We start from the raw sequence: 19567 nt of genomic DNA, 5'->3' as shown, positions 1-19567 counted from the left end.
AATTCATTTCCCTACTCGGTTCACTCTCTCCCCATCGCCTTCTCAATCGCCTCAAGCCCAGCGATAACCTTCTCATCACAGAATTTTCTACCCACAAGCTGCAAGCTCACCGGAGCTCCCTCATATCTCTCTGGCCCCGTATAAAGATCATAATTATATCGATCCTTGTCGTTGCGGGGCTGATAAGTCTCGTCGCGCGTGTCTACCGCCGGATCTACTGTGGTAACAGGGAAAACAGCACCGGGGTAATCGAGCAAATTCCACTGTGCCGTGTAGCCCCAATATCGGGCGGTTTCGTGAGGCGGAGCGCATCCAGGGCCGACAGGGCTTAGAATCAGGTCAACTTCACCGGTAGGCATGGTTGCTGTTGCTGACCAGTGTTTGGCGTATGCTTCGCGGTAATTGTTGCGCTCAAGGCACAGCTGAGAGAATTTCTGTCAGCTCCACTAGCTACGGTTTACCAAGGCGAAGGGCATATGTTGTTACATAAATACCTTCCAAAATTCTGCAATGGTATGTAGCTTCACGGTTGGCTGCTCGTGAATAATGAATTTGGTTAATGGTAGGATTGGTTCACCGGATGCATTTATGGAACTAAGGACATCTTCACCTCCGTCCGTAAAGTACAGAGCGGAAATGATATCCCATGCTTTGGAGTGGTTCAGCGGCACCCAGTCGACAACTTCCATGCCAGCATTCCGGCATGCATTGGCAACTTCTCTGAGCGCACGGAGAATAGGAGGATGCGGTTTAACAACACCATCGTCCCATTCGATGGCGATTTTCAGCGGCTTCGCTAAGGTGACTGGGGTCCATGGAATCGGTGTCAATGACGGGTCCATACGCCAGGGTTGGCCATCCAATGCGACCTTCATGAACAGATTGATCGCTTCCCGACTGCTACAGAGCGGGCCATAAGTGGCAAGGATAGCGTCAGAGCCAACCATTCCAGTCTTCTTTCCCTTTGCAGAGATGCGTGTGCAGGTCGGTTTAAATCCGTATACGCCGTTGTTGCTCGCGGGACAGCGGATGCTGCCTCCAATATCTCCACCCACACCCTTTGGAAGTTTAGTATTTTATTGAGTGCTTTAAACAAACAGTTTTTATACAGATCAAGAAAAACTTTGGTGTTGATGTAGCTCACCAAAACACTACCCCGCATTGCAACCAAAGCTCCTTCACCACCGCTGCTACCTCCTGAGGTGAGGTTACGGTTGTGGGGATTGACAGTCCTGCCGTATATATTGCTTGTGCATTCCAGATGCATGAGAAGCTGGGGGCCAGTGGTGCGAACATAGAAGACACAACCGGCATGATATAGCGTATCATTCAGAAACCCTTCTTCTGAGGGATGATCGATCCAACCGACGCTGGACGCGTTGCATTTCTTACCTTTCATGCCATGATGCTCTTTGATGGAGATAGGTAGTCCATGTAGAGGTCCTATGGGGTTCGGGAGCGAATCGAGATATTTTGCTCGTTCAACGGCCTCGTCCCACATAAGTTCCGTAACACAGTTTACCTGGTTTAAAAACAGGTTTGATCAGCAAAAGTCGACAACTTCATACATACAAATGCGTAGTTACATCATAGCGGGAGAAGGAGAATGAATGAATGTCGGGAGCACGCACTGCATGTTGAGCAATCGCAGCTCTACGGAGGAATGCTCTGATTAACTCTTCAGAGGTAACCTCCTTGGCGCGCAGCATGCGGAGAAGAGCAATGGTATCGTAATTCTGAGTAAGTTCATATTCACGAGCAGTGAGGAGCTGCTTGGGCAGATCTATTGAGTTCAGCGGCAGCGGATCAGGCAACGGGGTGAGCGGAGGGTCGACTTTGGCGAGAGTCGCATCGCGGTAATCGCGAACGGTCTGGGCCTTTTCCTCCCAAGGTTCGATCATCATTGTTGGAGTAGAAGTTTGATACTAAAAATTAAGTCTATGGAAATAAATAAACACTTCCGATAATTTTAATTTATTGTCAAGAGGGCTTTTGAGTGAGTGAATCTTAATTCGAGTGGAAGGGATGAATGGCTTTACATAGGTAAATTAACTGTCCACGGCACCCGTTTTAACCCCTTCCTTCCCCTCATCCTCATGATCAGGAGTTTCAGTCTGTGTCTCCTCTCCCCAGTCGTCCGCCGTTGATAGGGCTGCTTGGTTCTCTGTACGCCTGTAGCTTATACCCCTCATTTGCTGACTGAGAATTCGGCCGCAGAGGGGCATTGCCAAACTCCATCTGCGGTCTATGGATCTCAGATTCGGGACCCAGCTCGGCCCATCGTATCGACATGTTGGTTGCTTCGGCACCTTGAGCATTTGTATGTCGGCACGGGGAATAAGTCTCATTGGTTGATAAATAACATTTAGTATTATAGGTTCGGCAGCTTCTTCAGAGCGTGGGAGAAGAAGCGCCTTGATAGTGTGGTTGAACAGCATGAAGTTTGTGTATTTAACCTCCACCTCCACCTTTGGGGGACATGAACAGCCGAACGGCAGAGAGGATGATATAGGATGATACTAATAATTATGTTGTGTAAACCTCGCCAACAAACTTCATGTCAGACCAGAAAACTTTACAATCTAAGGAAGAATATTTATATAATGGCCGTTTCAATGCTGCAAAGCTAGGGGGAACAAAGGATGTCATGGGCGATTTTCCAGTGTAATGAATATCAGTCTCACTCTACTATTTCACTGCAGTTGCGCTCAGGGACCTGTTAAATACTCTCATCTCAAATCTCTTTTACCAGCCACGGAGAATCTGCTCGCCACTGGGAAGGGAAGCTCTGTTGATGCATACTTGAGATATATGCTTCCTGGGGATGTGGAATAAGTTAAGCGATATCTTCCAGCGGTTGACATCTGATAGTCAACGGGACCATCTTCATGGTATTAAGTCATGGATGTACATGTACATGTATATGAACTGGGATTCGTTGGCTACAAACAATGTGGCTTGCAAATGAAAATGGACCCAGCAAGTATGCTGTCAACATTGCAATTGCTGCTGCTGATGTGGCTCTGTGGACTCGAAGAACGAACCTGAAGGAAGGACATATTCGAAAGAGATCATTTCGCCCTGTTAAATGAGCATTGAGGGACTTATTGCCAAACATCAGCAGCATCCTGTTACTCAACCAACAAGCATGAGCCAACGTGACGGAAGAGATTATTCATATATTCATCGCTTTCAGTACTTTTTAGCCCGAGTTGGCATTGCTTTCCTAAACAATGCTTCTGTTTATCAAGGCCTGGCGAGGGATCCGGCGTGGAGGAGACCCTAGTGTCAAATTGTTTAGAACAGAGAGTTATAATCAGGTGTCGAAAGAACGAGCAAAAAGCGCACTAGCAAAAGAAGCCTCAAGTAAATGCCATGGATAATAAAGTGGAGCATAATCTAGGATGGCTCTTGTGCGTCAAACTAGAACTGTGTACAGTCCGTGGACGAGCATCAATGAAATGGGAACGTAGCCCCTGAGAAAATGCACAGCGGATGCCACTCATAGAATTAATACGGAGTCAAAAAGTTTTCCAGGGTTACTCAAGCGTAAACATCATCCCGAATCATTCATTACCCCCTGTAAACTTTCCTGAAACCGGAAGCTAAGAGAGAAGCTGGGGATGAAGCCGAACCCCTTGACAAGTCAAAGGGAAGACTGAAAATCTTTGCCATGTAATCGCCCTCTGACGTAGCGAAGAGGATGGTCTCATTAAATCAGGGAGACCCGAAAAGGCGCCGCATGAAGGCCATCTTCCCGATTTTGGTAAACGAGGATGATCAGATGACGGACTAACCCCATATCAAGAACCCAACCAGCCCGTTTAGGGGGTTAGATTGCCCGTGGGCTAAATGAGAAGTTGAAAAAAAAAAAAAGCACGGAGCCTCAGACATGAAGCATTCACGGGTCTCAGCAGCCATTATCGGAATGGCCGTTGCCCTTGCTGTGTTTAGATCCTCGAATGAGGAGACGGTCGCCGTTTCTGAGCTCAACGCTCATGTTTGAGCCCTCAGTTTGTTGGGGGCAGAGATGAACACTCGGGACGCCACTCGGGTAGCCGTGCAATGACCCTTCCATGGTTGTTATGCTTAAAAGACCTCGAGAACAGGATAGCACCTACTAAGGCAAAGCCGAAGGACAAGCCTAATCTAGAATTAATAACATCCGCACAACTGAACGCGAGTTTCTTTCAATGAAAGGCGCATATCCAGGACGGTGATGGTCGAATGAGAGAGCATATCAAGGACAGGTTAAGCTCAAAACTTGTAGCCTCCCTGCATCTGCGCCGACCAAGTTTGACCGAAAACTTCACTTACCTCCTCAGGCCGGGCTAACTAACTGAGAGGAGCAACTATCCCTGTTGACTGTGACGGCTATGGCATTTAGGGCTGCTTAGCCGCGGGTATCCCAACAGTGCTCAGCGTTCTTCCTCAGGCCATGGCCAGCCGCAGAATTCCTAGTGGGTGGTGGTCCGGAAGCCTGTCACCACTGGTTAGTTCCTCATGGCTGAGAGAAGTTGGGAAGAATACAACATGAAAATACTCACTGCCCACTTCGTTTGGAATCATAATTATTGCTTCTCCCTAGTTTCTTTTTTGTCGCCCCGGGGTATCAAGGGTTCTGCGAAGAAGGTTCCTCTTTGATGTCACACCCTTCTCCAAGAGTCATTCTCCCTGAAGGCCTCCAGCGCGTATACTTACATAAATTGAGCGGCAGGAAACCAACCAAGGCTCGCAGCCCGAAGCTAGACAATAATAATAGTCCACTGATCCGCCCGCGACCTTATCCTCTCTCTCTGTACACAAAAATAGAGCCAGAACTTCTAATCCCAAGCAAGCTTAACTCAACTCCGAGACGCTTATTACTCAGCAGCAACCAGCCACCTTCGTGAACCAGACCTCATCATTGACTATGACATCTGGCTTTGTTTGAGGTCTCTGACACCTTCAGCTTCATCTTTGCGTCCTACCGTCAGCTCGGTTAGGTTTCTTGACACCCGCACCTTTGCATCCTGGCTGATCGCACAGTTTCACTCCTATTTTCGCTGCCATTTCTTCAACGCATTATATCCGCCGCCATCTGCGCCACTCCGTATCCGTAGTCCAAACCCACCAGCGACAAGATATGCGCCAGGAGGGTGCTGGCATCTCTATATCCTGTTCTGAGTTGTCAGCCTCCAAGGTATTTCTCATCGAATAGCAAATATTAACAAGTCGAAAATGGCCTCCCTCGGGCACCACAATGGTTCCCCTTCCAACCAAAGCTCGCGGAACGGAAACGCTGGCGACCAAGGTATGCATGCCGACTGTATATGTAGCTATATGTATACATATATAGACTCCTTCTTTGAATCCTTTTATCGTCCTCAGAGTTGCCCTACCTTGCTCAACCCTTTTTTTTTTTTTTTTTTTTTTTTTTCCCTTCGGTTCTGCGTTGGTGTGAAGATACCGTTACACCCCCAAATTGGTGGCTATATCATCCCCCCAAGAACCCCCTTGCAAACCCATGCAGTCCTACATTTCACCCGCAAACGTATTTATATATGGATTCCTCTTTCTTATGTTACATTTGTCTCCAACTTTTGCATTGATTTTTTTTACGTCTCCCTGCCTTCCTTGTTATTGCAAAGTACAGAAAGAACTTGGGCTTGCGTTGTGTTGCGTTTTGTCCGTGAACATCTATCTGTTTGTACCAGCATTGGCTCACTTATTTGCGCTTTCGTTTTCCCTTCCGTGGGGGCCCATTGGAACACCGTAAATGGCATTCTGCTCTCTTTTCCACCCGGGAACGTAAATGCCATTTGCCTATCTCCCATGGGTCCTCCATCAAGGGTAGAACAATAGCGTACCGTGATTTCAGGCACCCTACCCACATCCACAAAAAGCCCATCACTGATGAGCATGTCCTTCCTGAAAAACTTGACTGGACAAAAGAAAACTACGCGAGGTATATAGCCCAGCGACTTAAAGTGACATAATATATGGTCCTAACCCGATGAGCAGAAGGGCAGCCACCAAAGCGCAGAGGCCCAAAACCAGATAGCAAGCCTGCGCAGACACGGCGGCAAGAGCTAAATAGACAAGCGCAAAGGTAGTCACTATGTTCTAACATGGAAAGTTTTGCATAGTACGGCTGCTAACTTAATACCAGAACACATCGAGAGCGGAAAGAACAGTATATCAGAGCACTAGAGACCGAAATATCACGATTAAGAGAATGCTATAGCAATGATATGTCAGCTTCCAATATGTCAATCCAAGCGTCAAATATGTCAATTCAGCAGCAGAGAAGGGTATTACAGGAGCACAGGGACGAGAACATATTGCTGAAACAGATTCTCGCCTCTCATGGCATCCCCTTTGAGGCAGAACTCGAGCAGCGAAAATTGGCTCTGCGTTCCGGCGCCCGACACGCCCATACAGACTCCTTCGCCGGCAGTACTGCCCATTCCCATGCTCCATCTCAAGCCCCATCGCAGGCACACTCTCACTCCCTCTCCCAGGGATTCTTAGGAGATGGCACCTACCCCACTGCTACTCCTACCACCGTATCTACTGTGAGTCCCGGGACTGGCTCGGATTACACAGATCCGCAGGGTAGTGGAAATATATTTACTTCATATTCGGGCTCACAAGGGATTCAAAGCGAGCAGCCTGGCGTTCTGGGGGAGTCGAGTGCTTGGGGGGGTGATAGTTCGGTAGTAGACGACCTGCCGGGCATTTTTGAAAAGGAACCGGAGTTGGGAGTTGAATTCGTCCTCTCGTAAGGAAGAGAACAAACCCACCCACGTATCTCTTGTGTTAGGTGGTGTACAGTTGCTATTGAGCTAACACTGAAGCACAGCCTTGAACAATCCTGCCGAACTCATATGGAATTTCTCTGCAGGCGAGCTGAAGACGATGCGGAGACCGAAACGATCTCCGGACATGTCTTAATGGCATCCTGCCCACCACCAACCCAAATCGTTTCTACGGAACCGGGCCAGATGTATCCCGTCCGCACGTACGATCTCCCGCATAGCAATCTAACAAGACTCCTCAATTTAAGTCGCCAGTTGGTCACGGACGGGCAGATCACACCGATTATGGCGCTGCAGTATTTGAAAAGCCACGACATGTATCCGTCATTAACGCGAGAAGATGTCGAGAACATGATGGATGACCTCAATGGCAAAATTCGATGCTACGGGTTTGGTGCAGTGCTGGAGGACTTCGAGTTCATGGACTCTTTCAGCAGCGTGCTTGCTAGTAAGCTGAAGTCTCTCATAGATACCGCTCCTGACGATCCCGCGTCCCTTCCGGCAACCCCCAGGCAACGTTTGTCGGATGATTTGATGTATTCTTAAAAAGACATGCCTCGTTCTCTCTCTATTTTAATCACCCTTCTGGATCCGTTTCGATGTCTTTATACTTATTTCAGTGGAATATATCACTTTTTATTTTCATTCATTACTCTCCCATCGCCAATGGGGAGGAGTACAGATTCAGCCAGTGTAATAATTTGTTCGTTCGCGTGGGACCGCATTTAATTTTTATTTTGTTATTTCCCCTTCCTATTCTCCTCTTCTGCTATATATATATGTACTCTATTTATTTTTATCTGAAAGCACTTGTTACACTCTGTGTATATCTGTTTGCTTGGTTGTGCTGGTTGGTAAAAAGTTCTCTATCGAATTATCAGTCATTCAAAAAATTTTCCAGTATACAGTCGCAACATTTCTTATAGTGAAATCCTATCTTTAGCTACATGTATTATAAATACGTCGCTGCTGTAATATTACACACCGAAACGTAAAGATACGTCTTATATAATCAACGCCAAGACTTCCTCCCACATCGAGAAATTGAAATGAAAAAAGTCTGAAATTCAACGTCGACGACATCACAGCTGCCCTCATCCGCTCAACAACGACTCATCGACGAAGAATAGGAATCAGACATCATGGCTCCTATTTCGATTACAGATATCGTTGCATCGCTCCCTTCAGAGGACTCATGGGGACCCCCAGTCACTACCGAAAGCACTCTCGATGGAGTTCCATATGCCCCTTTCTCCAAGGGGGATAAGCTAGGGCGAATGGCAGATTGGGCTACGGAAGGGAAAGACGGAAGAGATGGACGGGGTGGCAGACAAGCATATAACCGCTTGTACAGAGGTTTGTACACTCATTTTTCCATAGATCTCATTTTCGCCAGCTTGATAACTCATGCGACATAACTGTGTAGATCAGCAAGTGTACGGTGCTGGGACATCTAGCCTGTTCTCCGTCCCGGTGGCCGAAGATGAATCCTCCTTCTCTGTCGTCGATAATACAAGATCCTCTACGAAGACTCGCGGATTTGGTCGTGGCGGGGGCACCATCTTCCGTGGCCGTGGCCAACGAGGTGGCCCTGGACAACGCGGCCGCGGTGGCTTCCAAAGAGTGGGTGCAGGACGAGGCGGTCAGTCTGGCGGAGACCGATACTATGACAACCGGGGTGGACGAGGTGGCCGGGGCCGCCGATTTGGATGGAGAGATTACGACAAACCCCAACGTAATCGCGATAGCTCAGTGCACATCCGCACTGAGTGGACCATGCGGGAGGAGATCGACTTCACAAGACTTGCGAAACTCAACCTCGAGACTCCTGATGGCGAGGATATTGACAATTACGGCTTCCTGTACTACTATGATCGCACATATGATAAACCTCCTGTGAGGAACACGGAGCGAAAACTGCAGTCTCTTGATCGTGCTGCGTACAACGTCACCACTACCGCCGACCCAGTCATCCAAGAACTGGCCGAAAAGGATGAGGCCACCTTGTTCGCCACGGCTGATATTCTCTCCATGCTGATGTGCGCTCCTCGCAGCGTGTATTCTTGGGATATTGTTATCATCCAACAAGGCAACAAGATTTACTTCGACAAACGTGACAACGCATCCATCGACTTGGTAACAGTCAACGAGAACGCTCAGGATGCACCTCTCGAAGCCTCAGAGGCAGGAGGAGCCAAGCAAGACTCCATCAACACCCCTGGTGCCCTCGCCATCGAAGCCACTGTCATCAATCATAACTTCGCTCTTCAAACCGTGATCGAATCTGACACCTCCAAGGTCGAATTCGCCCACCCTAACCCCTTCTACAACGCGTCCGAAGAGAGCGAGCCCCTCGCTTCCAAGGCCTACAAGTACCGCCGCTTCGACCTCTCTCTTGAGAAGGACGAGGAACAGCTCCAGCTGATCGTGCGTACTGAAGTCGACGCCGTAGTCAAAAACAACATCAGCGGCGATGACCAGTACCTGACCGTCAAGGCCCTCAACGAATTCGACCACAAATCCCAAGGCGCCGGCGGCGCACTCGACTGGCGCACCAAGCTCGTCTCCCAGCGTGGCGCCGTCCTCGCCACCGAGATGAAGAATAACAGCTGCAAGCTCGCCCGATGGGCCACACAGGCCATCCTAGCCAAGGCCGACATGATGAAGCTCGGCTTCGTGTCGCGCGCCAATCCAAAATCAGCCGCTGCGCACGTCATCCTGGGCGTGGTGGGCTATAAGCCGCGCGAGTTTGCTGCGCAAATGAACCTGAATCTGTCGAACGGATGGGGTATTGTGCGGACGATTGTGGACTTGATTCGAGGGTTGGATCATGACGATGAGGATGACAGTGATGGCGATGTGCGCAAGTTCGTGCTTGTGAAGGATCCGAATAAGCCTGTGATTCGACTTTATCAGGTTCCGGTAAATACGTTTGAGGAGGATGAGGATGCTGGGGCTGAGACAGTGAAGGAGGAGAAGGAGTCGGATGAGGATGAAGCGTAAAAAGATGCTGGCTCCCTTTTTAACTTGGTTTGATTATGTTACTTGGTTGATAAAAAAACGTCATTGATAAGGACGCCGTTTCATGACCCCTTTTCTTTTTCCTTTCGTTTGTTTCCTTAGTTTTAAATTCCATCTCCTTCTCGAGTATGTGATTGATGATAATAATGCCTCCTTCCGTCCTTTTTACGTTCTACAGATACCGGAAAAATGTTTCAGAAGCTAAAGCTTACGAGAATTGGTCATCCGGAAGAATATAAAACTTTTAGCAATATATTGAAAGTGGTTCTGAAGAGGCATAAGCGAGCCACATCGTCATGATCAAATCCCACGTAACTAATCCGTAGGCAGGTAGCCAATAACTCCAACTGCCACCCCTTCCTATTGTCATAATGCAATCCGCCCGAATCCCATCCCATCGGCGCGATTCCCGTAACTCTTACCCCAGCTGGACGGCGAGGATCATGTAGATAAAGAGGGACTTTGAAGAAGTATGAAACACGGGAAGAATTATGCGAAGGACGTAACTTTTTAGGAGAAGAAATGAGTCGATGAGTAAACACACATATAATATATAATATATATAAAATAAACCCTCATAAATATTGTAACATAGACAGAGAAGAGAAAAGAAAAAAAACCAATCAGTTCATTCGCCGTCCCCATCTTTCCGCTTACCATCTTACAATGCGCAGGCGTTGAAAAGCACTGTTCGTCTGCCTCGGTTTAACGACTTTCTCTTCCTGCTTCTATCTTTCCTGTCCTCTTCCTACTTACAATCGAGTCGATTTCGAAGCCAAAGGAATCATTCCGGAGAAACGCAATGAGATACAATAAAGACAAGGGGAGGTGAAAGGAGACGGCGACGACAAGACATATGGAAGGTAAAAAGAAAGAAAGAAAGATAAGAGTATATGCCAAAATAAATCCATCCCAGGTCCATCAATCATTTCAGAACTAGATAAGATAAAAAGATATAACGCAAAAGAAAAAGAGGGGGAAAACAAGAGAAGCCAGAAGCTCAAAATTCAGTTCAGTTAAGCGAGAAATGACAGGGGCAGTAGAGCCACAAGTAAGTCAACACTGAGTGGAAGCAAAACAGAAAAAACTGGACATGATTCCTAGTTAAATCGCAATCCCAATACCCAACCCAATTTAAGATTCAGACAGCGCAACACAACTAGAAAATCAGACAAGACAGGCCAGAAAAGGGAAAGCAAGTGAATTCATATCATAATATATCGTCACAAATCATATCGTAAAAAAGGGAGAGGAGCCAATAATGAAAACAAAAGCAAAGTATAAGATGCCACATCCGGTTGGAGAACAGTTACCAAGTATCAACCATCACAAAGGAGACATAGCACAACGACACCAAAACCCCCAAAACCCCATTCCCTTCTCCAGACCTGTTCATAATATCACGACCTGCGCATCCAATCGAGCCCCCTCAACCTCCTCTCTCTACTTTTCTCACGCCGCATATCCTGGTCGGATGCGCGTGGCGTAGCTTCGGACTCATCCTCAGCTATCTGGTGATCGACCGAACCAATACCAACCGCAGCACCATGCACGTCTGGCGCTAGTGTACTGAGCGCTTTGCCGGGGTTGAATCCACTGGGCGTAATTGAAGTCGTGGGTCGGGGTGTAACGTCCTCGCCGGATGGATCGGCGGTGGGAGAAGTGGTGAGGACTGGAGTATGTAGTTGCTTTTGTTGGGTTGTGCCGGGTGGTGTGATTTTTGTGATCGCGGGTTCGGTATTGACTGTTGACGGTGGCGCTGAAGGTAGGGGTGGGGGTGTAGATGGAGTTTTTGGAGCCTGGGTTGTAGACTTGGAATGTGAGGGTTGAGATTGGGCTGTAGAGCCCTGCCATTGCTCTGCCGAGGCAACAGAAGTCGTCGTCTCCGGGGCGACTTTCTCAGAGATCGAGAGCGGCGGCTGTATTCGAACCGACGATTTGGCACTGGTGGTACTTGTAGTGACAAGGGGATCGGTAAGCGCACACGACTCCTCCTGTTCCCTATCCTCCGGCAAAGTCTCCAACCCATCCTCCGCAATTCGCAAGCCAGCAAGTCTTTCCTCCACAACATCAACGCTCGGGCCGGGCGCACCTACAAGCGACGATGGTGTCACTTCTCCACCGGTAGCAGTGCCTCCGGGTGAACTAACCGCGGTAGTAACAGGACCCTCTAAACGCCTCTCGCCAGCATCACTAACTACGCTACCACGACTATTCGTCCGCATCAACTCCGTTCCCAACTTGGATCCTGACCGTTTGCCCTTCCCGGGCGCAGTTTGCGGACTCTTCGGCCGGTTCTGCGACTGGGAATTTCCAAGCTCCTCGTCCTCATCGTCCCCTGACTCAGCCCCCTCATTACTCCTCCCCCGCCCGTGTGCCTCACGCTTCGCGCGAATATCCTCGACGGAAGGCTGGTTGCGCGTACCCCGCGCACGCATGCCTACCACTGGCATCGTCATTGCCATAGCCGGAACGGTTGATGGGGCGGAAGCTGCATGGAGGACTTGCGGGATTTGGGGTGGTGAGGACATAATTATCGGGTCTGATCTTAGGACGCTAGGCTCATCGGAGATACCAAGACCACCACCGCCACCACCGCTCCCAGTGCCCTGCACATTCCCCCACTCATCCGTAGCCTGGCGACCAATGATAACGGGTAATTCTTCGGGCTTAATGGAGTCGAGGTCGCCAAAGTAGCTGCTACCGATGGAATCTTCGCGGCTGGAGCCGCGGTAGGAACTTGTGGGGATGACTGCAAAGCCGGATGATGTGGAGCTGGGGCTGCAATCAGGTGCCATCATTGAGGATGTCAGCCGGGAGCTAACCGGAGGTAGTATGGGATGATGCGCTGGGAGGCTAAGCGAATGATTCTTTGGCGGGGGCTTCCACTGGCAGAATTTGCAAAGGGCCTCAGTGAGCTTGGAAAGCGTGGGCGGTTTCTCGATGAGCGCATCGAAATGGTGTGTTTCCGGAAGGTCTTTGAGGTAGCCCGTGCAGCAGATGATAGGAGTATGTGTATTGACACTCTTTGTATCACGGATCATGCGCGCCACGTCTGCGCCATTGAGCTGTGGTAGTTTAAATTCCATCATGATGATGTCAAATTGGACTTCGCTAAGTGCGTAGCGCATGGCCTCTGATCCATTGACGGCGGTAATTGTGCGGCATCGTAGCTTCTCAAATAGTCTTTCCATAACCAGCTTCGACACAGGATGATCTTCGCATATAAGAACATCCAGGGGGCGGAAATAAGGTCCCTCGGCAAGATTGATCTGCGACAACCGTCTGGAACTTTGTCGTCGCCTTTGGACCTTGAGGAGCGCCTTAGCCTTGGTCCGTGGATCTTCATTATCAGACGATGACGGTGAAATATCAAACAACTGACTTCGCCGTTTATGGTGTCCAGGTACAAACGGCTCTTTAGAAGGGGCCGCTTCGCTATCCTGAGAACCAACAGTCTGCGACCTCGATCGGGAGGTCGGTGCACTGCTCTGGCGCGGCTGGGAAGTACCACCCGACTTATCAGGAGAAGGTGTTGGCGGCTTCACATACTTAACAGGCGATGAGGTAGCGGAAGTAGACATCATCTTAAAATTTGTTGATAAACGTGGAGGCTCAGGGTAACTCCCCGGCTGAAGCGATCCGCCAGGCTGATGGGAAAATGACGAGGATCCAGAGGTTTTCCTCCGCTCATGATTCTGGCCCGTACTAAATTGTACCAGAAGCGGTGAGGAAGGTTGTGAAGGTCGACTAGGGGACGAAGAATTCGCCTGACTGAGACTCGACGGCGACGCTGGGCGGTTCGTGGCTTTGTTGTGTGACAGGGTCCGCTGCAGAGGCATTGGTAGCAGAGGGCTTCCCTCCAGCGATGGACCGGAGCTGGAGGCGGGCGTATGCGTTGGTATTTGCCTTTGCTGTGCCTGCATAGCCTCCATTCTCAATTTCTGAATGACATCCTTATTCGCCTTCTCCAACACAGGTAAGTTCTTGAAGTTAAAGTTCCCAAAATCATCCGCCAAAACCGGCTCGCTAAGTCGTCTGCTGCGAGTATCACGCACATGTGGCGGGATATGCAGCGGCATCAGCCCGCGCTTCAGAGAATTCACCTGTGTGCGAACCTTGTAGAGAGCATCGTGGGGTCTATCAGGATAATCTGGTCCTGTAGCGGCGGGGGGAGGAGATAGCTGGTCTTCCAACTCTTCAGTAAAAGACTGTAGCGTGGCACCCCGAGCATCGAAATATTCCGTATCTTCCGGGTTCTCCGGAGCGGGGACAAACTGTGCCTCATCCTCCAACAGCGTATCCCAGTTTATATCCGCGAACCACGGATGAGCACGAACTTCAGCGCCCCCGTTGGGATATTTCTCAGAAGCATTCGAACCAAGTCGCTCCTCTGGATTAATGGTCATCAACTTATTCATGAGATCCTTTGCTTCGGGCGTTACCAGTTCATCTGCTTCTTCAGGCCAATTAATTCTACGGTTAAGGATATTCTGGAAGACTTCGTCTGGGGTGGAGGCGTTGAAGGGAGGGTATCCGTAGAGGAATTCAAACAAGATACAACCAAGAGACCACCAATCGCTCATCTCATCCTGTCCGACGCCATTGATAGTTTCCGGGGCGAGATAATCAGGTGTCCCGACGAAACATCGATTATGATCCTCTGGGTCGAAAAGGGCCATGGCGGGAGGTATCAAAGATTGCTGGGGTGGAGTACTGTGCTGACCAGACATCGAGGACGCTGGATAACTGGTACCCGTCTGCAATGGGAATAGGTGCGGAGAATCGCTTCCTTCACTCTGGGTTTCCTCCTCGATGGGACGGCCTTGTTGTTGCTGTTGTTGCGGTGGAGGGAATGACGGCTGTGGTTGAAACGACAGGGGATACGGTGTGTCGCCACCGTCATATAATGAAAAACCTCTAAACATCCCCGTCAAACTGTCACTGCCCCCGCTGTCACTTCGATACCCCGAAGCACGTCTCGACGTTTCGCGATTAAACGACTGCTCTTTATTCAGGCTGAAATATGACGGCTGGTTAATCAGCATAGGGAACTCAGGAGTCATAGACGGCGTGGAACTTGGTGATTGTGTCGGCGGGAAATCAAACGACGCCGACCGCGACGATGCCAGCGATGTAGCACGAGTAAACGGGCCCGTCTTAAGTAGATCCGGCGCAGACTCATTGGGGTTCTTGAGAATACGTTTCTGACGGCCTACAAGCCCCATCCGCGAAAGGCCAAAATCGGTCAACTTCAAATGGCCCCGTTGGTCGATGAGGAGGTTATCTGGCTTCAGATCGCGGTGGACAATGCCCCTCTCATGGAGATGTTCAATGCCCAGAACCACTTCTGCAACATACTTCTTCGCCCAGTCCTCTGTCAGACCGCCGAGAACTTTGACCAGAGATGCGCAATCGCCGCCATTGAGGTATTCCATGACAAGGTACAAATAATCCTTGCTTGAGAAGGTCCAGTAGAGCTTCGCAACGAAATCACTCTCACCCTGCCACATCATAATGGCCCGTTCAGCCTTGACGTTAGTAACCTGGTTCTTAACAACCATATCTGCCTTCTTCAGGACTTTGATGGCAAAGTACTCAGCAGTCGATTTCTTCTTGGACAAGTAAACACTACCAAATGCACCCTTGCTAATCGGCTTGATGATCTCGAAGTCTTTGATAGAAGGCGCAACCGCCCGTGGTGGTGGCGGGTGGCTGACCGAGCTAAGATGCGGGGAAATAGGAGTCTTGGCCAGGTCCGGAGAAGTAGCAGATGACAGTCTGCGATGGTGATGATGGGAAGATGGTGGATAGTATTGGTGCGTATTATGGGCTGCAAGCTCAGAGTTGCTGAGCAGCGGGGATGTCATTGGTGACGTGAAGCTTTCGCCCATGGATAACCGTGGTTTGGATAATCGGAGCGGAGAATGGGGTTGGTTTCGGGCAGGGGATTCTCTGCGTGGAGACACCGACATGCCGGGCAGTATGAGGCTTTGGCGTTTACGGTCTCTAGAGCTTGTGACACGACTAAGCCCCCGCTCAGAGGTTGGAGACTCAGTCCGGTATGTCCCAGTCCCAACGAAAGCGGAAGAGAGTATGCTGCTATCGCTATCACCCGCGTCGCTTTCGGCAAGCAACGAGCCCCTCTTGGATGGTTGCGAATGGCTTAGCAAACCGCCAACACTCCTATGAGACCGAGGCGTTGGACACTCCATTGGACTACTGGAACGGGTCGAGACAGCGACAGATGAAGGCTGTGGTCTTTCTGATTGGGAGGCAGGAGTAAATAGCGGAGTTGAGCCGACACGCAACGCAGCAGTTATTCCTGACGGGGTGGGTAGTGAGGACGGTTGAGTAGACGTATTAGACGGGCCATCGAGGATCTGAGCCCACGCTGAATCTCTACCTTCGTCCTGAGAATCTCCGGCGACGCTTGAGGATGAACCTGACGAATCGCTCAGTTCCCCTGCAGCAATGCGTTCCGCTTTACTCATGGCAGCAGAAATACAGTCCTCGACAAGAACTGTAAACTCGACGCGGATACGCTCACTATACTCTACAATCTGCCGATGGCGAAACACCGCATCCACCTTGGCACGGGCAAAGCGTTCGGTGTCCGCTGATAACGCTGCTAAACCCTGTTCTTGGTCCAGGGTATTGCTGCTTGGAGATTGCCATTGCATGACTTGCGATATTCTCGATTCCGACTGGGGAGATTGTGTTCGAATTTCTTCTCCCACGTCTGTTCGAGCGTCTTTAAGTGCTGGTGTGTTGATCTCTAAGGCAGTGTCGCAGAGATCTAAAATCAATTCCACAATGCGCGCAAGCGGTCGTCGAACAGCAAAGGAAGAGCGAGTGCGATTATGACCTAGACCTGACGTCGATGGATCGCGTGAACGTGGTGGTGTTCCGGAAGAAGAGGACGAGCCTGAAGTCATGCCCGACGAAGGTATGAAGGGCCCGATAGGTAAACCCTTATACTCTGCTTGAGGGCCGGCGAAGGGGCTCGAGTCACCAGAAGCTGACCTGCCTTTGCGAGCTTCTAAAGCATCTAGAACCTTAACGATGGAGTGGCGATGTTCGTTTAAATTGTCCTGTGCCATCTGGACGTCCATCTCCGCTCCATGTTCTTGCAGGCATAATTCTGAATGTTTCTCGAACCACCACGGGGAGATTTGGCGCTCACAGATTCGACATAGCACCGGAGGGGGAAGGGGGACGTGAGAGGGATCCCGAGATCCCGCTTCCGCGAGAGCTGTGAGGTAATTTGCAAGGACCTCTGCGCCAACGCCGAGCGACTCGACGAGGAGTGGGGGAAGATCGATTGTAACTTCCCGTGGTTGAGTAGATGGCCGTAGCATCCACATAGTCTAGATCCCATAAGAAACTAACTACAACAATATCTCCAAACGTAACAGAAGAAGAAAGAATGGAATGCTTACGTGACTTTCCGTAGTCGGAGACCGGTCAAAAACCATAATCCCCTGCCCCTCGAGATTCAGGATATGATAGTCTTCATCACTCTCCTGTTGCTCCTCTCTCTCACGTTCGGAATGCTTCTCCTGAGGCTGAGAGACATCCACACCTCCCTCTTGCACTTTCTCTTGCCTTGGTGCTTCCGCATCCCATACCTCTCCTTCTTCCCTTTTTTCTTCCCTTTCACCCTCACCACCACCCTCACTACCTACATGCTCCACCCTCACCTCCCCAGCCTCCCGCCTAAGGAACGACGCCGGCCCCGTTTTCACCGCAAATCTAACAATATGACTTTTTGAATCATCGATCTTCATGCTCTCAATGGCATGCTCAAACGCCATCTTATTATCTAGGACAAGCTCAGAAATCAACAACCCCTCAACATCTTCGACGTTCGTGCCAACTACCTCCTTCCACGAGGGGCTGACCCACTTAATGCGCCCATCGAGATCGAGGTCAACAATAACATTCAGCGTCTGCTCGGCGGCTTCCTTGAGGTCTTGGCGTTCTTTGCGGAAGTCTTCGCTGAGCGTACGAGACATTGGCTGCGGAGAGGGACTGTCACTACAGGTGTCGCGGGCCTCCTGCCTGAGAGCGGCGATAGCAGGAGGCGCGAGGAAGCGAGGCGGATTGGGGGTGTTTTCAGCCCCATTGTCGGCCATTGTACGTTAATATAGACTGTATATCGCCCGAGGAGGCACCGGGTGGTTCGGTCAAACGTCGATTCTTACGAGCAAGGGGTTTTACGGAGGATAATAGATGGCTCGATGTAGATATGCAGGACAACCCTTTCGTCAGGATTGACGGATTGGCGTATCCCGTGAGGCGGGCGGGGCGTTCTGCCGTGGCGTCCTTGCCGGAGCACACGGGGGTGGGGGAAAGTACAGGGGCCAATGAAGGCGAGATAGGTATCAAGGAGACAGTAGGAAACGATGTAAACCACAGCAAGACAGAATTGCCTCTGGCCAGGCCGGCTAGAGCGGTGCCCGGAAGCAGCGTTATAGCCTCATCCGTCAGCATCAACTATCCATGACAAGTATTGGGCCCGAGGTCAGAGGAGCAGGGCGAACGCTGTATGCCGGGAAGGAAGCACGCAAGCAAAATAGCGTAGAGCGATTTGTAGTTTTTCGTTGCCAGCGGAGAAATATGGGTAGGCCCAAAGGTTTTGAAAGGAGGAGTAAAGTGGTGGATCGAGGGGGTCTGAAGCGCGTTGCAGACACGATATCAAGTAACAAGCAAGTCTGACTGAAAGCTGCCCGTTTCTTTCTCCCGTGCTTGTCCTCCTGCCTTGCGCCTCTCACTATTCTCACCCAATTCTTGCTGGTATGTGTCTTTCACACACACACTTCTTCTTCTTCGTCGTCGTCGTCGTCGTCGTCGTAGTCTCCGGCTTCCCTAAGGATTGTCAGTTCGGGGGGTCGAGCGGTGTCGTTCTGCCTCGTAATGAAACAAAAGAGGTCACAAGGTGATGGACGGTGCTAGCTAGGTCCATCCATCCACGGGCGAGATTCCTGCAAGACGTCTGTAGTCTGTCTGTAGCTTCTCTGTAGCCCAGGCAAGGGAAGTTATTTAATGCGCACAGCAGACACGCAGGGCAGAGATTCGCTCTTCAACCAGCAAAGGTGATCAAATGACGAGGACAGGACGCGGGCACAGGCAATAGAAACGGTGCTTGCTTGGGGGGGGGGGGGGGGGAACAACCTCAACCAATACAAGATCAATAAATATACAACGAAGCAAGAAGACAATATGCCGGGATATCAGAACCAAAGCACTGGACAGAATGCTGACCGTCAGGAATCGAGGATGTCGTTCGTTTCAAGATAACTTTCGCAGCGAGATCAAGAGCAAAGCGTCGCCAACTTCGGACCAGAAGGGGAAAGCGTGTATGGTATCGTATAGCGCCGGGTCTGTTTGGGGTAAAACAGTGCAACTCCGCTGCCAAGAGGCGGTATTGAGGGCGTATTACTAGGAAAAGGCAATTAGTCATGACACCTCCCAGCGCGGTGCGTGGAAATAAACAGGATACAGGTTATATCTCCCTTATTTCTATTATTATTGTTTTGGATAGAGTCTGGTGAATATATGCCAGGATCTGACATTATACATTCCACCTAAGGAATAGTTACTGTACTCCGTATGCACTGTACAACTGTCATTCCATCAGCCATCAGCCATTGAACTCCAGGCGTCTCCAAAGGCAACAGCCGCTCCGGTCATCGGCGGAGTTTGAGATGGCGCCGTTACCATATCTTTTGATATTTACTATG

The 19567-nt window shown here is 50.0% G+C and overlaps 5 protein-coding genes across 6 annotated transcripts; 2 read left to right on the top strand and 3 right to left on the bottom strand.

Annotated features, from left to right (window-relative positions):
* Positions 1–20: 20 nt before the first annotated feature.
* Positions 21–2438, bottom strand: BDCG_17824 (uncharacterized protein; the record flags this gene model as incomplete). Its single annotated transcript, XM_045426878.1, has 5 exons — positions 21–422; positions 495–1058; positions 1145–1522; positions 1632–1925; positions 2076–2438. The coding sequence occupies 5 exons, from the start codon at positions 2436–2438 to the stop codon at positions 21–23; spliced, it is 2001 nt and encodes a 666-aa protein (XP_045282620.1).
* Positions 2439–3910: 1472 nt separating this feature from the next.
* Positions 3911–4078, bottom strand: BDCG_08614 (uncharacterized protein; the record flags this gene model as incomplete). Its single annotated transcript, XM_045424402.1, has 1 exon — positions 3911–4078. The coding sequence occupies one exon, from the start codon at positions 4076–4078 to the stop codon at positions 3911–3913; it is 168 nt and encodes a 55-aa protein (XP_045273122.1).
* A 320-nt stretch (positions 4079–4398) lies between these two features.
* BDCG_08613 (uncharacterized protein) lies at positions 4399–7836 on the top strand. The gene is made up of 5 exons (XM_045424401.1): positions 4399–5293; positions 5861–5947; positions 6004–6091; positions 6152–6763; positions 6845–7836. The coding sequence occupies exons 1-5, from the start codon at positions 5221–5223 to the stop codon at positions 7344–7346; spliced, it is 1362 nt and encodes a 453-aa protein (XP_045273121.1). The 5' UTR covers positions 4399–5220; the 3' UTR covers positions 7347–7836.
* A 7-nt stretch (positions 7837–7843) lies between these two features.
* Positions 7844–10448, top strand: BDCG_08612 (translation initiation factor 3 subunit D). Its single transcript, XM_045424400.1, has 2 exons — positions 7844–8156; positions 8227–10448. Exons 1-2 carry the CDS (start codon positions 7943–7945, stop codon positions 9801–9803), a joined length of 1791 nt encoding a protein of 596 aa, XP_045273120.1. The 5' UTR covers positions 7844–7942; the 3' UTR covers positions 9804–10448.
* Positions 10066–19366, bottom strand: BDCG_08611. Of its 2 annotated transcripts, XM_045424399.1 has the most exons (3): positions 18999–19366; positions 17264–18692; positions 10066–17191 (listed from the first exon to the last, which is right to left on the bottom strand). In XM_045424399.1, exons 2-3 carry the CDS (start codon positions 17957–17959, stop codon positions 11222–11224), a joined length of 6666 nt encoding a protein of 2221 aa, XP_045282619.1. In that variant the 5' UTR covers positions 17960–18692; positions 18999–19366; the 3' UTR covers positions 10066–11221. The 2 variants fall into 2 exon arrangements, with proteins under 2 accessions (XP_045282619.1, XP_045273119.1); XM_045424398.1 differs by having other exon boundaries at positions 17264–19366.
* Between the last annotated feature and the right edge of the window lie 201 nt (positions 19367–19567).

This window comes from Blastomyces dermatitidis (genome assembly GCF_000003525.1).
Source record: "Blastomyces dermatitidis ER-3 genomic scaffold supercont1.11, whole genome shotgun sequence".
Lineage (NCBI taxonomy): Eukaryota > Fungi > Ascomycota > Eurotiomycetes > Onygenales > Ajellomycetaceae > Blastomyces > Blastomyces dermatitidis.
Note: the sequence above shows the minus strand (reverse complement) of the source record. Positions and strands in the feature narration are given on the sequence as shown.

What these genes read in the sequence shown, in the direction of transcription:
- BDCG_08612 (XM_045424400.1), top strand. Translation starts at nt 7,943, where the DNA reads ATGGCTCCTATTTCGATTACAGATATCGTTGCATCGCTCCCTTCAGAG. An exon ending in ATATAACCGCTTGTACAGAG is followed by an intron (nt 8,157 to 8,226) that starts GTTTGTACACTC and finishes ATAACTGTGTAG; the next exon opens with ATCAGCAAGTGTACGGTGCT.
- BDCG_08613 (XM_045424401.1), top strand. Translation starts at nt 5,221, where the DNA reads ATGGCCTCCCTCGGGCACCACAATGGTTCCCCTTCCAACCAAAGCTCG. An exon ending in CGGAAACGCTGGCGACCAAG is followed by an intron (nt 5,294 to 5,860) that starts GTATGCATGCCG and finishes CCGTGATTTCAG; the next exon opens with GCACCCTACCCACATCCACA. An exon ending in GGAGTTGAATTCGTCCTCTC is followed by an intron (nt 6,764 to 6,844) that starts GTAAGGAAGAGA and finishes ACTGAAGCACAG; the next exon opens with CCTTGAACAATCCTGCCGAA.
- BDCG_08611 (XM_045424398.1), bottom strand. Translation starts at nt 17,959, where the DNA reads ATGGCCGACAATGGGGCTGAAAACACCCCCAATCCGCCTCGCTTCCTC. An exon ending in CTCCGACTACGGAAAGTCAC is followed by an intron (nt 17,192 to 17,263) that starts GTAAGCATTCCA and finishes TATGGGATCTAG; the next exon opens with ACTATGTGGATGCTACGGCC.